Source organism: Cololabis saira, chromosome 13 (genome assembly GCF_033807715.1).
Source record: "Cololabis saira isolate AMF1-May2022 chromosome 13, fColSai1.1, whole genome shotgun sequence".
Lineage (NCBI taxonomy): Eukaryota > Metazoa > Chordata > Actinopteri > Beloniformes > Belonidae > Cololabis > Cololabis saira.
The window spans coordinates 31,097,393-31,118,323 of record NC_084599.1 but is presented as its reverse complement, the minus strand read 5'-3'; the positions used below and the strand labels follow the sequence as shown (position 1 = coordinate 31,118,323).

The 20,931-nt window shown below is 38.1% G+C and overlaps 1 protein-coding gene across 1 annotated transcript in view; it reads left to right on the top strand.

Annotated features, from left to right (window-relative positions):
* LOC133458594 (contactin-associated protein-like 4) overlaps positions 1 to 20,931 on the top strand; it is a 154,507-nt gene that overhangs the window by 15,987 nt on the left and 117,589 nt on the right. The window contains exon 3 of the mRNA XM_061738655.1: positions 1,765 to 1,875. Within this exon, the coding sequence (XP_061594639.1) occupies positions 1,765 to 1,875 (111 nt within the window). The remainder of the gene's footprint in view (positions 1 to 1,764; positions 1,876 to 20,931) is intronic.

Below are 20,931 nucleotides of genomic sequence, written 5' to 3'. Positions count from 1 at the left end.
GTTTTGTATCCCTCTTACGTCTCTTTTCTTTTTTTTGACTGCTATATTATGTGGAAGAGGCTCCGAAGCGTGAGCAATATTTTTGTTTTTCTCGTGAGATTATTTTTTTCCTCTGCAGCTACAAATAGAGTTAATATTTTTTCCTCAACAAACTCGTTTTTTTATCTGAAGATTGGGGTTAATTGCTCCGCAGAGAGCTGGCCAGCAACTGCGTTTAGCTGGAGAGTGGTGGAATAAAACCCGTGTTTTGATCCGACGCCCGTCTGTGTGAGTGTTTGTGGTTTAAGGCTGTTTATGGTTCTGCGTTAAATCGACGCAGAGCCTACGGCGTAGGGTACGCGGCGACACGCACCGTACGTTGCGCGTCGCCACGTACCCTATGCCGTGGGTCTGCGTCGATTTAACGCAGAACCATAAATCATGCTTTACTGTGTGTTTGGTCGTTACAGCCGCGATCCAAAGCGAGCCGACGGCTCTTTCACTCTTTTACTTTGTTATATCAGATACTTGGCCTCCGGGGTTCTGCCTCCGAGCAGGAAACCGTTGAAAAGTTAAACCATTAGGGTCTTTTCCCCACGTCTGTTGTGTGGAGCTGCTGCAGCCATAACGCAGCAACAGCTTCTGCGGAGCTCTGAGCTCCACGCCCCGCCCATTTTCGTCTCGACTGCGAATCGGGAAGGAGGGGGAAGTGACGTATGCCGTAAAGCAGTCAAAGTCGTAACGATTTGTAGTTTTTTAGTGTGGCAGGGTTCCTACCATGCTCCTCAAAGTTACATAGTGCCAGTGAAGGTGATACAGACTCCCTCAGACCATGACAGAGGTGTCATTAAACCTGTTGGAAGTTGATGTACCATCACAATGACTCTGGAAATATGATATTAAGGTGGAAAAGTTACGTAGTGTCGCTTTAAGAGAAGACTGACTTAATTTCAGCCTTTTTTGGTTACCCTACGTCAACATGGGCAGTTCACTCGTGTGTGACATGCTCTTGCTTACAGTATTAAAATGGTTAATGGTTAATTAATTAATTAATAAATAAAAAAGTTAATGAGAGCTTTTCATGAAACCAAAAAATGATATGGGAATGATACACCTGTGGGCACCAGTTCAAAAGGGGGGTTAGTCCTACACTCCTGTATTTCTGTGTAAGCCTAAACAATACCTGAACGGAGCCTAAACGGCAAAGCCAAATATGTTTCACAATTATAGTATCTCAAAACTTATCGTGTGAGTTGTCTCATTGAAGTGTAATCAATAGCAAGTCTTCTGAAAGTTTTACTCCAGAGGAGTGTAACCTGTTCCTGCATCTGTGACATACATTATAATAATTCATGAATTCAAAATATGTCCTTCATTCCTTTTATGCAATGCAGCAGTGATTCATTCTTGGAATAAGGGGAAATATAGGAACTTGCTTTCCATGAGTCACTTATTCTTATTAAATTTTTACTCAACTCAGTTTCTTGTCCTTGGCATTTATAAATATGGAAGTGTGTTAAGTATAAAAATATTTCACTCAATGTTCTTCTCTTAATGAAAGCATGCTTTTGTATCCTGCAATAGCCACAACGACTACTTCCAACCTATAATTACTCTAGTTTGAGCTATTTGAGAGGCATGTTCCTTAGATAAGAACAAAAACCTTAGCCCCGTCACCAGGAGAACCATGAGGAATAACACTGGCGTCCTGGTGTACATGATGCAAGTTTAATTAAATGATACTAATCCAATCCCTGTCTTTTTTGCTGTGTGATTGTTCGACAGAGGTATGCGACAACCCGCTGGTTTCCAGTCTGCCACCATCTTCCTTTAGAAGCTCCTCTCAGCTGTCCAGCAGTCATGGACCAGGATTTGCAAAAGTCAACAGGAGAGAAGGTGAGGAATTATTCATTTATCTGCAGTGAGAGATTAATGCTCTTGATGATGTCAAAAATGATGACTGAGCCGATCAAGAAGGAGTCTATACTTTTAAATTAATTCACGAGTTTTTCATTAGAAAGAAATAAAAAATCATAATTCATTCGCCAGGCTTATGCCAACAATTATTTATTACATTCCTTTGTCAAAAAGTTGGAGTCTTTCGGGAGTTTGACACTTTCATTTATTTGATTATTTTTGGCTTGTCAGCTGGCGGCAATGATAGATTTCAAAGATAAAACCCAGCAGAATTTGGTTTTGGATGACCTCCATAATAATTTCCATTTGCAAAAATGCAACCCACCACTCTGATGCAAGTGATATTTACGTGATGCAGTTGTTTCCTTTCCAGAAGTTCACTTAGTAGATAAAACCATCAATGTAGAAGCATTGTTATAGCTCCATTTGAGTGTGCTGTTTATCTTCTGTGGCCACAACGTGCATTACATTGCAACTGGCCTTAGAGGCACAACAGTTTTTTCTTAAAGGAACATTTTTTACATTTACTGTCAAATATTGACAGAGTAAGGCCCATATGAACCAGAAAGCACCATAACCTTGCAGCTAAATAACAATATAATGCAAGTCAATATAATTTAAAAAAGCAACTAAAAGTGGAAAAGTTAGAGCCAGGATTTGCAGCAAATATGTATCTGTAAACACTGACGCCTTGCATGTGACGTTTTATGCAACACTGATGCCATTTTAGACCAAATAGAAGAAAATATGATCCAGAGCACTCTGAAGAAATATTCTTTCAAAAGTCAGTGGGTGAATGGTGATTCTACAATAAAAATGTATTTTTAGTCAAAGTCAAGTAAAAAGATTCAATTATATAGCACATTTAAGACAAGGGTTGTCCAAAGTGCTGTATGTAAATTACACAGATGGAAAACAATAAATGAAAAATTAAAAGCAATGCAAAAAACAAAAAAAAAAAAACAGTGCAAAATAGTAAAATGAAGAAAACAAATAATAAAAATGTAATAGAAAAACAGCAGCCCCACTTGCATGACAAATGCTTGCATGCTGGTCCCCAGTCTGGTGGCTGCCACCTCTGACACGAGATCTCAGTGCTCTGGCTGGAGGAGTGTGAGTTTTTAAAAGTTTGCACAACTGGGCTGGTGATACACTTTTAAGGGACTCAAAAACAAGTAATCATAGTTTGGTATGGATCCTGAAAGGGGCAGGGAGCCATAGTAAAGACGCCTTAACAGCAGTGATGTAAAGTCATTGTTGAGCTGCTGCATTTGCACGGCCTGTAAACAGTGAAGTGATGACTGATAGAAAAAATACACTTATCTTGATAAAATGTAATAAAAGTATGAATAGTGCTTTCAAAGTCCCGTGAAGGGAGCCAGGCCCGTTATCTTACTGAGGAGTATTAAGTGAGAAAAAAGCTGGTCTTGATCACTGAGCTAAAATGCTGATCAAATGTAAAAAGGTAACGCTGCGTTAACCATCTGGAAGGTTCGGGTTTCCAGATGGAATATGTTCTACTTTTTTTAAATGTGATTTTTAAATTAATTTCCATTTCAATGGTTAAAAAAAACAACAAACAACCTTCTTGAGAACTCAAAATGTTGGTCCACAAAGCAAAACGATGCAGATTAGTAATGAATGTTTCATAATTGTACAGGTACATTTTTTCATTCATTTCCACACTGGCATGCATCTTACATCTTCTTATGTCATGGCGTGATTCTGGGGGGGTCTACAGTCTACAGGACAGGGTTAACAGTTCTTGGCATGGCATGTGGATCCTCCTATATAATATCTTAGACATGTATTACTATTTTCAGCTTAATAACCCCTGATTATTACCTTAAACTTCTTTGGAGATGGCTACAGTACATATTTTCCGGTTTCATGCTTTCTGCTGAGGCTCGGTTTATAGCAAACTGAGCTATGTGAATAACCATAAATGGTTTCAATTTTTGCAATCACTGCTTCTAAATCAACCATGAGACTCTCAGTGGTAAATAGAAAGAGAACATCAGGGTCACTCTGTTGGCTCCGAAATTGAGTTATGTTTTTTTTTCTTCTTTCTTAACTTATTCCTACTTTAATTTCCCCAAAATAATCGAAGCTGGAAACAGTCTATGTTGTGGAAACAGGAATGGCTCAACAATTTCTTAAATATTAGGTTGAAAGGGCTTAATTTATGAATAATTTATGAATAATAATAATTTATGAAGTCCCTGATTGCTTAAAGTGCATGGTTTTTACTCTTGACTACCCTTTTACCTTACAGCAGTGACCTTTAACATTTTTAACTGGTATATTTGAAGTATGAGCAGTGGACAGGTTCAAGATGCGAGCAATCCATTACAAGGTTTTTGTGCCACTTTAAACTTTTAAAAAGAACCTTTTGGCGTGTCTGAACAGATTTAGGGAAAAGCGATGTACCATAATGCATGCTGTCTTTTTTCTTGAGCTGAGCTCCCACCTGAAATGTGCAGTCATGCAGTTTCCCCTGGTGCCCCTTTACAGAATCTAAATCCTAAATCTCAGTTAGAGTCTCAAAGTCAGACAAATGCCTCTATTATCACTGTAGAGACAGAAGGGCTGGTATTGATATGGATGGATAGGCTGATACAACAGCATTCACTGCCAACACTTTTTGTATAAATATATGCATTAGAGTTATATTATATGATCATATATCAAAGTATTTTATACACTTGCATATCAAAGATTCCTCGGAGCTGCCACCTTTCAAAAAGGGACATAAAACTCGGCTTTGATTCACCGGCCACTGTAAAGCTTCAAGACTGAGCTCTCGACTGGGTGCTGATAGTCTTTCACGAAGCCCATCACGTTGTTTTGCAGCTTTCTGTGAGGGACCAGTTTGATTTTTTTTTTTCCCATTGACAAAGCTCAGTAGTAGGATCCGGTGTCACGGCACAGAATTCTCACCTGATCAAATAATATCCAATACTTTTGAATAATCAATATTCTTGTGATGTAGGCTATGTGCAATTTTTTTCTAGTTAACTCGTGTAAGAAATTAATGTTCCTCACTGCCTTGGGTCTGCAGCTGGACCAGTTCCAGCATGTTGCAACATGTAGTATGTAGCATATGGTGTGTTAGGGTGTTCTTGATTGAGTCTACCACTGAAGTACATGTTTTTGTTAATATAAGTAAAATGATACCCAATACCGGGGCTGTTGCAGCAAGTCTTATTCCCTCAACGGCAAACACCCTACAGTGATGATGACTCATAATACATATCTTATTTCTTGTGAAAACCAGAATAGACAAGGTATTTGCAGCTCAGGAGAGGCTAATGGAAGCAAAATGTTTCTCGAAATGGCATGGTTTTTAAAAACAGCTGCAGTTTTGTAGCACATTTGTACACACATTTTATAAAAGCTTATTGTAGGCTGTTGAGGATTCTGCCACATTCTCTGTTTTATACCAAAATACATCAAATACCATATCTCAAGGCGTTTAAACTTGCATCTTTCTTTTTCCCTCCAAAGTTTTGCAAACATACTTTGATCTCGGTGTAATGAAGTTTTATAAATCACCGTTAAAAGTTGGAGCCAATCGTGTGCATCACAATGTAATTAGAAGCTCTGTCAAACATGAAGGAGGCAGATGTGAAGTAAAGGTTAAAATCCTTTACTGGCCCCACTATTTCCCATTTACTTTCATCCTGGCTGGCTGACTGGCCGTCATGAAGATGAGCAGTGGTTGGACTGTTCACACACGGTGGCCTTTTAATCCTGTTTAGGCATCACAGCGCTGTCTCGTCTCTGTGCCCTGTCCTGTTTCAAAGCACTCCGAACACATCCAACAGCAAAAATGGGGCAGAAACCGCCCTACACATGGTCAGGCCATGACAAATGCTTTACATGTTTTTGACATCCTAAAAAGCAGTGGAGGAGGGCTGGTAGCGGGAGCGGTGACAGAGATCAGCCTAGCAAGCAGAGGGCTCTGGCTTAAATGGCAAGAAGCAACATGAACTTTTGCTCATCACGTTGGCCACGTCTTTGCCACCGATAAGGAAAGGAAAACAGATTTATACAGTGAAAACTGAAAGATTTCCGATATCCTTACATTTTCTACACATGTTCCATGTTTTCAGAAAAATTAATTCATTCATCACGATTTTATTTTTAATGCATCTGCATTTGATCTGCATTTGAGCTTACAGATCTTACATCTACCATCCTTAACAACTTTCAGATCCAGATATTCTGATACAAATATATACATTTTTAGATATCTGTTCACCATAACCAGTGTGTGTGGAACACTGAGAAATACGATCCATATCTAATATTATCATCATTATATTAAAATGAAGTTTAAAATAATTTGATGGGGATGCTTTTCTGTAACAGATATTACAAGGTGAGTAAGAATATGGAGAAATGATCAGTTGTTATCATTCTATTTAATTTATTTTTTACATTTTTGCCAGAGTAGTTTGGATTTCCTGGTGAGCAGGAACATTTATAGATGAAAATCACCTGAAACATACTACAAAACTACCATTCAGACTCACACATCCACAATACGAATTATGACCAAGTGGATCATCTGCAGTGTGACCTGAAGTTAATACTGTTGAGATGCTTCCCACCAAATGTGCTCAAATTTGATTCTTACTTGAAGTATGGGAGGGGGAGGAGTCAGAACTTCACCCTTCTGTGGTTTCCCCCATAGACATAATAAAGTAGACACTGCATTGACTGCTGCTAATAGGAGCCAACGAGCCGCGTAGACAGGTCGTCCGGTCCATGGATGCCATCTTGGACAGGTCATCAGCTCCATTCACTCACCTGTTTAAAAGCAAGAAAATTAGCCGGATATGCAATCAATTTTACAGAAGTCATACATCATTGCCTTGATATAGGACGCTTAATTACATTGTTTTATATGTATATATGTATATATATATATATATATATATATATATATATATATATATATATATATATATATATATATATATACAGTATATGCAACAGCTACTTTAGCTTTAATTTGTTTTAATTTCATCTCCGATATCTCTCATGAGGTATTTGAACATGCATTTAATAGTCCAGTGTATCTCTTATGTATGCACAATGCTGATTGATTTGTGACAGCCAATGAAAGTTGCTATTTTCAGCTTAATTGTAAGTTTAGTCTCATTTGGTTTTGAAACGGTGACTCCGCAGTCTGTGAGCCTCATAGATGAAAAAAGTTTTTTGTTTTTATTGGGTTTTTCAGTGGGGTGGATTTCACACTTATGAAATCAGCAGAATCAGTATTTCACTGATTGTGGAAATTGTGAAAAATTGAAAAAGAATCATGAGGAGTTCATACAGGGAGGAAAGAAAGCCCAAATAAGCAATTGTAACAAAATGTAACAAAATATATACAAATATATACATGTATTCCATCTAAAACTTGTATTTTATCTTATGTAATCCATCTAGCTAACATATCTTGTATATTATTTTATGAAAAAGTTGTGAGCTAAAACCCCTGAAAGTGGACAGTTCAGTTCAGTGCAGAGCCTCTTTCCTGTGCTGCCACTCTGTAAGTTAAGAGAGGTGAGTTTGGGAATCTGGTGAAGCCTTATCTTAAACACTGACACAACCAAAGGCAATAAGTTGGAATGATGGTTATCAATGCCAAACTGTGTCTGCGCAATGTGTTCCCTGAGCAAGAAAACATCCTCAGTGCCAATCTCTTCTGGAGCGATGTGTATGACTGCCGATACATTTGTGGATTGCTTTGATGAAGCCTGGCAAATCACCCGCTCTGCTGCTCTCCCCACCCTCACTATGCCCTCTGATGGAATCACCAGCCTGCAATTATTTTTCAAGGCACGAAGGTGGTAGTCCTCAACAAATGATGTTGAGACGGCATAATTTATCAAGCTGCCGCGGTGCACGTCACATGGAAGCTTTCTGACAACCTGCCGGACAACAAGTCCTGCAATGTAGAGAAGAGCGTTGTCTACAAGGCCTCCAAATAGAGTGGTAAGGTAACTGTGGTCACATATGATGGCTGAAATGTCTGCAAATGGAGATGGAAGCTCCTCAGCAACTTCAGCAACATGGACCCTACCTGAGACTCTGATAGAATTAAACAGAAGCTCCAAGTGATCCTGGCTGAACCTGTATGTGAAAACACACTGCTTACACTGGAGCAGTTCAGGAATCATCAGCATGATGACGAAGCCAATAACAGGTAAGTACCTGTGAAATAAAATATTTAATTACTCTGATCATGGATAACAAGACTCCCCAAGTAAGCACCCTGCAATTTTGTTGATTCAAAGATGTAAAGTGACTTGGAACAGTATAATAAGAGAACTGGGGGAGCAACAAAAACAAGAATATGCAATATATACCGTTTTGAGAGCAGCATGAACTTAGTGTACTATAATACTGTGTAAATAGCATACACAGTAGACACATCTGGGCTCAGAAACAGAGTGAAAGATTAAAAAAAACTGCACAATTAAAAACATTGAAACAAGGGAAGATTGTATAGTTTTCATACCTTCTTGACACTCATCAGACCTGGAAAAACACTAAATACAAGTGAATTGAGGAAAAATCTTTGTAAAGTAGCATCATTTGAACTTTATTACCAGAGAACCGAGCATCATATGAATTCAGATAAGGGGACTGAGTGACCAAATATTCACTGGCTCTTGAAAAGAGATAGCTCTCTTCATCCAATTCAAAGCACCAGAGGGAGCTTTCATTCCTTTGCTATGAGGATTGTGTCCATTCATTATGTTAGAAGAGTCTGTCAATCTACTATAAAGAAATAACCCCTGTTCCATTGTCATGAACAAAAGAATAATGATAATAATAATTGTATTACCTCAATGAACTCTGCAGTTGCTTCACAGTATGAATAAATGAAATTAAATATTGTTTTCATTACCAGGGCAGTGAGAGATTAGGGGAGGAAGAAACATAAATAAAAGAGGTTTTATAAAATACAAATGCATTCAGACCCAGTATAGGGCGCCCAGGGGTGGAAGGACTTGATCAAATTCACAACGGGGAAAAATTTTTTTCTTTAAACTTTGACAAGGTGACTACAAACAGTTTTTCTTTTCGAGAAGTTAATTCACAAAAACATGGTTTTGAGGTTTAACAAAAATATAAAACTTGACGGGTTCTTAAAACAGTGGGAATGCACTTGAATTATAAACTAAACTTTTCTCCTGGGATGATAAGACTGGATTCTATCATGCAATTTGGTGTCTGAAATAAAATGATATCAAGGCAATGCATTCTATACCCTTCAAAAACAAAAAAATGAGATTAGGCAGGCTAAAAAAATCTTTTGAAAAATGAAAGTCTGGTTAAAGAGTGTGCAGAGGGTAATGAATTAGTAGCAGGTGCTCTGTGCACAAGCTGGTCAGGGAATTTATAATTTCCCTCTCTGAGCTGTGTGTCTAGTACTTTAGGAGTCCCAAAAAGGTTTTTGCTTGTTAAAAGACAAAGCCTCCCAGTCCACACATGCGGATTTCCATCTGAGGTGAGAGGTTGCTCTGTGACTTAATATACTAAAAACTGGGGAGTGAGAATGAACACTTCCAATGGAAAAGGGTTTTCGATATAATAATGTAATATGTAATGTAATAAAAAAAATAAAAAAATAAATCACATCTTTCATGTGATTTCACCATTTTTTACTCAGAACTATCTGACTCACTGTTATGCCACTGTAATTATAACTCAGCCCAATTTGGACTGGATGGAAAATATAGCTTACTGCCATCTTTGGGCCAAATGTTAATGGCAGCATTTAACATTTATAGGCAAATGTTAATGGCAGCATTTAACATGTAAACCATTTCTGTTTTTCAGTGGGCCATATTGATAATTGCACATTGAAACCCTTTTAATTATGCAGAAATAGGCTTGGAACCCAGACCCCCTCCTCGGTAGAGCCATTTTCAGGAAGTGCTAATTTAGATTTCAAAAGGAGGCTTAACATTAGCAGCAGACTGGAGGTTTAAATTAACAGCACAGAAAAAGCCATAGAATCTGGCATTGATCTTTGTGGGATGTTTACGTGCCACCTCTGCCTCTCCAGGTGGCAATTTAATGTCACAATTAAACACCTTTTCTGGTGAAATTGCACTGCGCTTCCACTCAAAGCCTTTTAATGTCAGATAGTCAGCCTCTTTATAAATATAAATGCATGGATAAATATTGCCTAATGTCGATAGCAAATTGAGCTAAAAGCCTCTCTTCTTAGCTTTTTGCCAATATTGCTTCTCCATCCCTCACTCAGTTTACTGAAAATACCCAGAGCTGCAAATCCATGACAGCTCGTTAAAAATGCTGCAACTGTCCTCCAAGCTACAGCCGGTTCTAAACCATCTACGCTCCATATGTTTAACCACTCACATTAATGCAATTCAGAGATGAACATGTAAAGTGATTTATTGAGACAGCGAGAACATCCCAGATGGAGATCCCCACTGCAGTTAGAAATATGGATATTTCTGGTTTATTCCCAGCCCTCCATAATGAGTATTCTATGTGCAAACTAAGCCTGGTCCATAAGAGCCACAATACCCATATACTGCAGGGGGTCTGTGATCATTTTCCAGAAAGGATTCAGTATAGCTTGACATTGTTGAAGTCGCTGTACATTTACGGTAAAACATTCCCTCAATAAGTGTTTTAGTCTGTTTTGGAGAGAACCGTTGGATAACTCACGCCACACTCTTCCACGAGTATTGCACCTGATTTTAACTGTGAACATCATTGTACATTACTCATGTTCATTCTAACCAAACCATTCAGAAACTCCTCATGTCCTGTAGGCATTGTTATTTTGGAAAGAAACCATCTTTTTGTGGAAGAAATGTAAACAAACCAGGCAAAATACCTCCGACAGAAGCACCATCGCTATATTGGTGGCTTTAAGCTACACATGCCCTCGCCCACTTGTTGAGGACTTTGTGAAGGATGACTCACTAATCATGACGAATGTGTATTTACATCTGTTATTTGGTTTATGCATTGCAACCGTCACCTGATGAGACGGTTGCATGCATTTGTAAATGCATTTCTTGTATATCTAAATATAGACATAACTTTAGTCATTTTAAATTTCTGTTGCTAGTGTAACATCAGTCAGTTGAACATTTTTTGTGCTTGCAGCTCTTTGCATCAGGTCCCAATAATTAACCTTCACACAGAATCACTGAGCTGTTTCTATTTTTGTACCAAAGCAGAATTAACTAAGACTGTTTTGCATTTGTAATCTGCTTTATAGCAGGATTAGATTTTAATTGCTTAATTGTACCATCGGCCTGGAAACTGTCCTCCTTAAAGAACATAGGTTTATTTAAATGTTTAGTAAAAAACAGTTGATTCAAATTGTTTACTACTTTAACTGCAAAAACGTCATAATTACTGTACACTTTTTGAGCAGTTAAAATATGTAATTAAACACTGTACATCAGTACTTTTAAGTACTTTAAGTTTTTACACATAAGGAAATAAAATACAATCATCACCCAACATGGATCATGTATCATCTATCATCTACATGTAACTTGCACCAAGTATAATCTCATGTGTGTTATGTATCACCTAACACAGTGGTTCCCAAACTTTTTCTGGTGGACCTCCCTTTGGTTTTTCTGAAAAGGAAAAAAATATTTTGCACCTCACCAACCTTTTTTGAACAATTGAACAATTGAAAGTAAATTGCAATTACAGGTTGCAATAAAATAAACAAACCACATTTACAGTGTAACTATTTCAAGTGCAACTGTTTTTAATTATTGTGTAACAGTATGCTTTGCCATCAGTGATTGTAAATACGGTATGTTCAGTGACAGGTTCCTGTTTTTTTTTCCCCTTTACTGTGTGACAGCAATCAACGTTGCTATCAATACATTTTTCAAAAAATGCCTGTCTATGCAAAATGTGTTTAAAAACATTAACACCTTCTGTCAAAGTAGCCCCGTCAAAAACCTGGCCATTATACTCAGAGGCAAAAATCCATAGGGGGCCTCCAAACTAATTAATCAACCTTATAGTAAATAATCTGAAAATAATGAAAAATGTGAGAGAAAAGCCTTTTTTTAGCACATTTGTATTGTTTCGAAATAAAATATTAAACAACATTGGGACAAAAGACAAAATTATTTCCATGAATGCACCTTAGTAACATATTTTCTAAATTTCTTGCCAATTAAATATATAACTTCGCATTCTTAGCTTGACAGTTAAGTTTAACTGGACACAGCTTTAATTTGAAAGCTGAAGAACATGTTATTTTCAGCCTAGTAAACAAGTTAATTGCAGGTGTCTTTACTGTGACACTCAACATTAGCAGGACAGACTGAGCTGAATTAGCTTCTGCATTGTCTGCACTTCTTACCACTTTCTTGGTGCTTTTTTTGCTCCTCCTGTTGTTTTTATTTTGTGTCTTACTGCCAAATGGATAGCTCCTCCTCATTTTGATAGACCGGCTCTCATCAGGTTTGTTTATGGAAGACACAGGAAGAGCAAGATGTACAGGCGGGGGCCCCTTTAGGGAGTTCTCCACTGGCAGACCACTGTCATTGCACATTCTCCTCATTGTCACTGCTCTGTTGCGAATCATAGTTGGTCGGCCCCTTGGGTCCTCCCTTTTGGTTCAGAGCCCCAAGCTTTTGCCTGGTGTGGAAGCGGTGCATCTGATTATGTTAGCAGTGTCCAAGCCCTCATTTTTTTCATTCATTCATAGTACACCCCCCCACTCTGGGAACCACTGAGTCCTAACATACATCATCCATTATGTATCATGTATCATGCATCATGTATCACTTGGTGTATGTATCATCCATCATGTATCATCTAACATGTATTATGCATCACCATCAGGTATCAAGTTTTGGTCTCTACCAATGTGTAATAGAGATACTTTTTTTAAGTACTCTGAAATGAAGAGCTGAGTGTCCAAGATCTGCTCTTTGTGGCAGAGCAAGTTGTGGTCAGTTAGAGTTGACAAATGTCCTTAATATGTCCATGTGAGTGTGTCTACGTCAGTCAGTTCAGCATTTAGAATTGAAAATGTGTGAATATACCAATTTACCTTTCACCTGAATGTTCAAAAAGACTAGAAAATAAGGAAAATAAAAGAAAACAGAGATAATGTTATGGAAACCCCAGTGGCCTTATTTCTTTGATGTTACATCTAAGTTGAGATGACTTGTTGTCCTGTATGATGCTGCAGCTTTGTTATTTTCTGGGTGCCTCAGAATACTTCTGACTAGTTCTTTGTAAAATTCCCTCTTAGACTCCGGCCCATTATGTTGCACTTTACCACTAAAATTCCCTAAGGCACGTGTCTCTGTGGGCTAGACCTAATTTTACTTTGCTGCAGTTACTAAAGTTAGTTTTACAGTAGCCTACCTGCTTTTAAGAGTCTCATGACAAGCTTACAGCGCTATTGACCTGCGCTTTTGAGGCCTTGTGTCCAATATTAATTAGGTGCTTTTCAGAATCTTAACATTTCTTTTTACTTTGGTGCTAAGTCTCCTTTGTTTATACATAACCACGTACTATCTCTCAGGTTGCCAGAAAAACAGTTTAAGCTCAACCTCAAGTGTATTCATACATTTTTAGTGTGTGACTTTTTGAATAACTTTTGGTTTGCTGAGTATACAACAGTTTTTATCATTTCCCACCAAGTCCTGTTTTGTTTATTGTTATTCTCCCCATTTTAGCATCTTCATCTTTGGTTCACATGGCACTAGGTGGAAAAACCAGTGCTAACAAAACTCTACATTTATCCCCCACACATACACAATTTGTACTAAAACAATTTTCCTGAAAAGTATTGTCACTTTTTGTATGCTGGCTGACTAACATGGTTGAGTTTGCAATTAAAACAGGAAAACTAGAAATAGCTTGTTGGAAATTTTGTTCTTTTAGTGTCTTATTAGCAAAAGAACAACTGAAGTTAATTCTTCAAATGGCCATGGCCCTGTTTAACTCCAGATAAGACTTAATGTTCTTTTGTTTGTTGCTACTAAAGAGAGCTGGTAAGTTGAATAATTTCCCTGTGCAGGCTCCATTATTTAGAGAACAGATCCTAATCAGAGCATATTTGTAATGCTGCAGCTAAATAATACTGTTTCCCCATACCTTCTTTTTACATGTAACCTGTTATACAGTTTCAAGACAAATTTGCTGGTACTCTTCCTTTAAAAGCAAGAAAATGATGATGATGGTCACTGAAAACTGAAACTGATAAAAGTATTAATAATTTGCTAAGAAATTTACTAATGAAAATCAGATATTGCTTTAGACTGGTTTTTCCACAGAAGCATGTGAAATAAATAAATAAGCTAACAAAGCTATCCTTGACAAATGAGTTGGTCCACTCAACTTTATGTTTTGTTGCACAAGCTTTTGAGGCAATCCCTGATAGCATGTGATTTCTGCAACTCTTGGTGAGACTTCTGCCCCTATAGACAAGTAATGTATTTTGGCTCACTCATGTGCAACTGGCTCTAGCTGTCTCGGGTTTGAAGGGTTACTCTGTATGGGTAGGGTTTCTCCAGGCTGCATATTTCAGCTCTCTCAAAAGACTTTCAATATAATTCACTTCAGAATAATCCGATGTTTGGTTCTTAGCTATTCTTGAGTGTTTTGGGTCATTGTCCTGTTGGAGGACCCATGACCTGCGACCGACACCGTGCTTTCTGACACTGGGCAGCACATTTGACTCCAGTCTCCCTTGACAGATTTGAGATTTCATTGTACCTGCACAGATTCAAAACACCCAGTGCTTGATGCAGCAAAATAACCCCAGAATATAACTAGGCTTCCTCCATGTTTGACAGTAACTATAGTTTCTTTGAATGGTTAATTATTGCATCTGTGAACATAGAGCAAATGTAACTTCCCAAACAGCTCCAGTTTTGTCTCATCTGTCCAAAGGACATTCTTCCAGAAGCTTTGTGACTTCTCAAGAGGCATTTTGACAAGTACCAGTCAGGCTTTTTTCATGACTTGTTTTCAACAGTGGAATCCTCCTCTGTCGTCCAATTTGGCTCAAATAGTGATGGATGGTGTGACACTGATGTACATTGACCTTGGAGTTCACTTTAAATCTCTTTGGTAACCAAAGAACCCAAATAAAAAAATTCCATTGGTGGTATCCGTCTTTTTAATTTGTCATCAATTTTCCTCTTGTGCTCTTATCCAGGGAGATTGGCTACAGTCTCATGATCCCTGAACCTCTGAATGAAATGTTCAACTTTTGTCACATAACATGAAGCTGCTTGGAGATGAGCTTCTAGTCTTAAATATACTGGTCCCCCTCAGATGCCCAGTGAAAGGTGGCATAGGCTCCAGCAGACACCCGTGACCCTGCACAGGAATAAATGGATATAAAGAAATGGATGGATGGGATGTTCAGTGTTGTAAACACCATGATACCAAAGAGCAGAGTGAAAACGCTTAACCTTTAAGTCAGACAGTATTGACTGAAAATTGAGGACAGATGTCACTGTGGTCCAGTTATTTTCAATCTTTCCTAGCTGTACTAATTTGTTCATGATTCTGCAGATGCACAACTCAAAAAATGTTCTGGATTTTCTTTTAAACGGTACCCATAAATTATTCCAATTGTGTATATCCTCAAAATAAAACAGCTCCTTCTCAGTGCTAACCATATAATTTGTCAAAAGTCCCCGATGTCACAAACCAACACAGATGGTCATCACTATTCAACAGCTCGCGTTAACATAGTGAAATAGAACGGGGACTCAGACCAATGTAACAAAGTGTGGCATTTAAAACCCAAACATAATATTTTATTTTATAATATTTTATGTGGTTATATCAGAGGAACTAAATCAGAAATAAGAGTGAAAATGAGTGTATGAAAACAAAAAAGTTAGATGTCAGATTCTAATATCGCTGCAACCGGTGAAAAGGGACCCAAACCCCAAAGCATATTGTGTGGATACTGTACCTGCAGAGATATCAGGGAGTTTAAGCAGAAGCATTGAAACACATGGGAGGACAATGGTAGAAAAAACAATCCTGGAGACGTGCAACAGCAGTGGAACATCAAATGCAGTACTGTTTTACCAGGCTAAAGTGAAATTATAAAAAGCTAGTGAGTTCTTAGTCTGTTTATTCACTTTTGTGGATCAAACCCTCAGACCAATCACTTCCACAGCTTCAGTGTTTCTCAAATATACTGGAATGCATTCATTTAAAGGCAAGGCAGGTATATTTCAGGAACAAGGCAATTTGATGTGCTTTACATGATAAAAACATGAAAAGTAACGAGAGTGGAGAGGGGGGGGGGGGGGGGGGGGGAGTGAGTCACAGCACAATGGCATGATAAACAAAAGTTGGACTGGCACAGTTACAGTTAAGTACTGAAATTAACATAGTTCAAATTTAAATTCAGAAAGGTTTAAATAATTCAATCAAAAAAACCTGTAAACAGCTGACTTTTTAACCTCGATTTAAAGGAACGGATGTTTTTTCCAGACCTGTGGAACATAAAAGCTGATTCTGGGGACACACAGTGGACCTGAACCAGAAAACCTGAGTGGTCTGGATGGTTGATATGGCAACAACAAGTCTCTGGTATATTTTGGTCCTAAACCATTCAGTGATTATAAACTAACAAAAGTCTCTTTTCTGAGAGACGGTGTAAGGACCTCAGAACTGGAGCGATGTGGTCCACTTTCTTAGTTCTAGTGAGAACTCGGGTAGCAGCATTCTGGATCAACTGTAGCTGTCTGATTGACTTTTGTGGCATCTCTTTAGGCAACGCATGGATGGACTTTTAAATGCTATTCTTTTGGTCCAGAAATAAATCTTTTTAGGAATTCAAGTTCACTGAGAACTCCTTTTTACAACAATCAAATGTCTTCACATGTCTGCATGTGTTAACATCTTGGGCTTGAGATATGTGGGCTGTTGAGAGATATGTTTAAAAAAGTTGGTGGAGCCTAAAGTAGACTTTTGTTCTCACAGATATGACAAAGGAGAGTTTTTTTTTCTTTTTTGTTTGTATACAATGTCTATATCCATAAAGTGTTTTCCACTACAAAAACGTTGCATATTGCAGCTTATCACAGTATGATATTGAGGTTTTCCAGCTAGTAAAACTAATAAACAGGTCCCTACTCTGATTTCAAATGTGTTTTGACACTGAAATGGCATTGAATCACTGCTGTGGGAACTGAACTTGTTATTTTTGAGGTTCTCTTTTTACGTCATTTTACGTCTCTGGTGCCATAAGAACATCCTAATCCATTGCTGAAACCGTATGTCCTTGGCCTGTGTCCTAGCACTGAGGCAGGAGGAGGCATCCAAAATTACACTACTTTAAATTTAGCCCAAATAAATTCATATATGATCAGCAGCTTTGACATTTATTCATTTGAAGGAAAGCACTCATTTGGAAGTCTTGGTGAAGTGGAGCAAATGGATATGCTGAATCTCACTTGTTATGCAAAAGATTGACCTGTGGAAAAAAAAAAGATTTTCTTTAGAAGGTCTGCTACATCAATACATTACATACAATACATACGTTCAGACTGCAGGCAAATCTGATATATATCTGATTCCTTCTCATATCCGATTTTCAGGGCTGACTGTCCACACTGTTTTTAGCAAGTGTCCATATCGGATATGGCTCTGTTCAGACTGGGCCACATCATTGACTGATCTGACGGGTTGCCGTAGCAACGACGTCGGAGCGGAGGCGTCACCCAGCGCGTGTATTGTGTGAAGTCATGTATTTTTTTTATATATAAAAAAATCCCAAAATATCTGTACCGTTTCTGATTGGGTCGGCACTGCGCATCATTTTTAGACATAACAATGAACGCATACCGCAAAAGTTGTGTCTCGGTGGAGGGACCCGGCGTACCAGCAAAATGAGAAACAGAGAAGAGAAGTGTTCAGAACAAAACCACCAGCAAACTAACAAACCAACCAACAAAGCTCAGAGTTAACAAAACGAACCAGCAACTGGCAGCCCCGCTCCATAACCTCTCCTCCTAGGAGGAGAGGGGCTGACGGGCTGCAGGTTCAGGATAACAGCGCGACTGAAGGCTGATTTATGGTTCTGCGTTACACCAACGCAGAGCCTACGGCGTAGGGGACGCGGCGACCGTACGTGGAAATGCAGTCTTTTTTTCTGCTATTAAAACATGATTTGTAATGTGAATTTGCAACACTCAAACTACAAATAATAGTTTTTGACGTGACATCAGAGATTGTACATGCTCTCTCTGTGAAAGGATGAGTAGCTCCACAACTGGAAATGGGCGGGTGGTTTGGAGCGTCTGGGACAGTCATATCCGATCTGAGTGTTTGGAGCTGTTCAGACTGCGACGCATTGCCCAAATGAGATATGGATCGGATAAAAATCGGATATTTGCCTGCAGTCTGAACGCGGCCTAAGTTAATGAAGCATTCTGCATACAATAGCACACCTTAGCCATGTTTATTTTTAAATCTGTTCTTATTGTAATGAATTAATCTCAGCTGCAGCGTCTCACCAACTAACAAAATACATATTGTTGAATATGGCCCAAAAGCTTATATGTCTATGGATATTTTTCAAAATATTCAAGAGGAAAGTTATATTTTTGTTCATTTTCAATCATATTGATTAGACTTAGTATCATATTTCGTTTTTTGGTATTCTGTATGATGTTTGAAATGTCCAATAAAGATAAGCCTTCGGCAAGTGCAGTCACTGAAAGCTCTCTTTAATCATTAATCACATTCATATCTCTTGGTTCCTATCTGACTTCAATAAACTGCCCAATAACAGACTTTTAGGCAGAATTCGTACATTCTAAAATAGCATTTTGGAAAAGGTGAAGAACAGAGTTGAATAAAAATACTAGATCTCTCAAACTAAAATACTGTAAAATGTTCCTGGTTCATGAAGGCCTCCAAAGCATTTTTAGATTGACAGGGAATTACATAATATAAAGTGTAAGGGGTGACAAACTCCTAAGCTCTGTCATTTCATTGTCTTTACGTTGTTATTTAGACTCATTTTAAGATTTGCAAAGAAAGCTGTAATAGTGATGTTGTACATGACCTCATCAACATTAAATACAGAAATATATTAACAAAGAGTTAACTTACTTTTATCGGAATTGTCTTGTTTTTATCGTATTTCTACTTTTATTGTAGTCTTTTATTTGTGTTATTATTGATGTTTTATTTTTTGTGAAGCCCCGGAAGTGACATTCCGTTGTTTGTGAAAGGTGCTATTTGAATAAAATGTACTTACTTACTTTAATTCTGGTTTAAACCACACCTCAACTGCTTATTGTTCCCAATTTAAAAAAAGTTAACACATTTTGACTTGTAGTTGATAGTTTCTAAAACATTTGTTATCCTTGAGAGAATAAAATGACAATTTTTTTTAAAGTGTGTACAATATAACACATTTTATTAATGTGTCTTTACAGTTTTCCATCTCCTGTCATCATCTTTGTTTAGTGAATAAAAGGACACTGAGCAGGCAACAACCACCACCACAAAAGATTAACAAATTCTATAGAATCCTATCATTTTCTCTGGTGTTAGTTCAGCCTTAAATCATTTTCACACATCAACATTGGAGGAAAGTCTGGACCTCAGCAAACTGACTGAACTGCAGTTCCTTATTCACACATACACAGCAGTCCGAGCTTTCTCACAAGTGGTAATATAAAGTGGAGCTAATAATGCTTTTTGGTACTTGTCCAGTCCACAACATTATTCAAATGGTTATCCACTTAAAAAAGCAGATATTTTTTCTCTGGCCCATTGTGTAATTTATTTTGTTCTAAGTCTTATATTTTGCTGAGCTCTAGAGATGTTTGCTCACTTGAATGTGATGGAACCAAATAGCAGTCGCTTGCAGTGCTCAAAAGCACTCATTATAAACAAAAAAAAAAGAAAAAAGGTGGGTAAAACTCAAAATGATTTGTCAACAACTCATGGCTCAGTTACTAATACAGATAAATGTACAAGACAGTAATAATCAGTTACTTTTGTTTTTTTACTTTTAGGGGTAAGCACATTCTCTATTACCAAATTCATTTTTTTCCCCTCAGCACAAAATATAATACATCTGTTCATACACAATAATGTAATTACATTGTGTACCCCATCCATCCATCCATCCATCCATCCATCCATCCATCCATCCATCCATCCATCCATCCATCCATCCATCCATCCATCCATCCATCCATCCATCCATCCATCCATCCATCCATCCATCCATCCATCCATCCATCCATCCATCCATCCATCCATCCATCCACTTCAACTTGCTTTTTGGCTCACCTCTTTATTCACCACAACAGACTGGTTAAGATTCATTATTTCTGCCTAACCTAACCCCCTTTGCTCCATGTCAGGGCCTAGAAATTCTGTCCATAATACGTATGAACAGAATTGCTGACAAAGGGCAGCCCTTACAGAGTCCAAAACCCACTGGAAATGATCCAACTTCCGACTGGCACTGGGAACCAAACTCTCAGGGCGTTTGTAAAGTAAAGGGACTGAATAACCTGCAACAAGAGACCCAGTACCCCATACTCCTGGAGCACCCCCTCCCCCCCAAAGGATACTATCAAATGCTTTCTCGAAGTCCACATAGTACATACAGACTAGCTGAACAAACTTCAACGCCACCTCCAGGACCCCATCGAGGGTCCAGAGCAGAACCCACATTGTTCCTCCTAAAACTGTGGTTCAACTATCGATTGGACATGGTGGTACATGGTATCCCAAAAGTAAAAGAATAACACATTTAACAACTCCAAAGTAGGGAAATTTCTAACAAAATTTCTAACTTCTAATTTCTAAATTTCTAACTTCAGTTTCTTACTATTAAGAAAGTTCCGAGTTGCTGCTGAGCCGCTGCTAACCTCCTCAAGAGACAGGTCAGTTACAAAACCCATGTGACATCTACAGAAAATCATTGTCGACGGGTGTCTTATTTTTGAAAGTTCATACACTTTTTGTACCTCTTTGCGG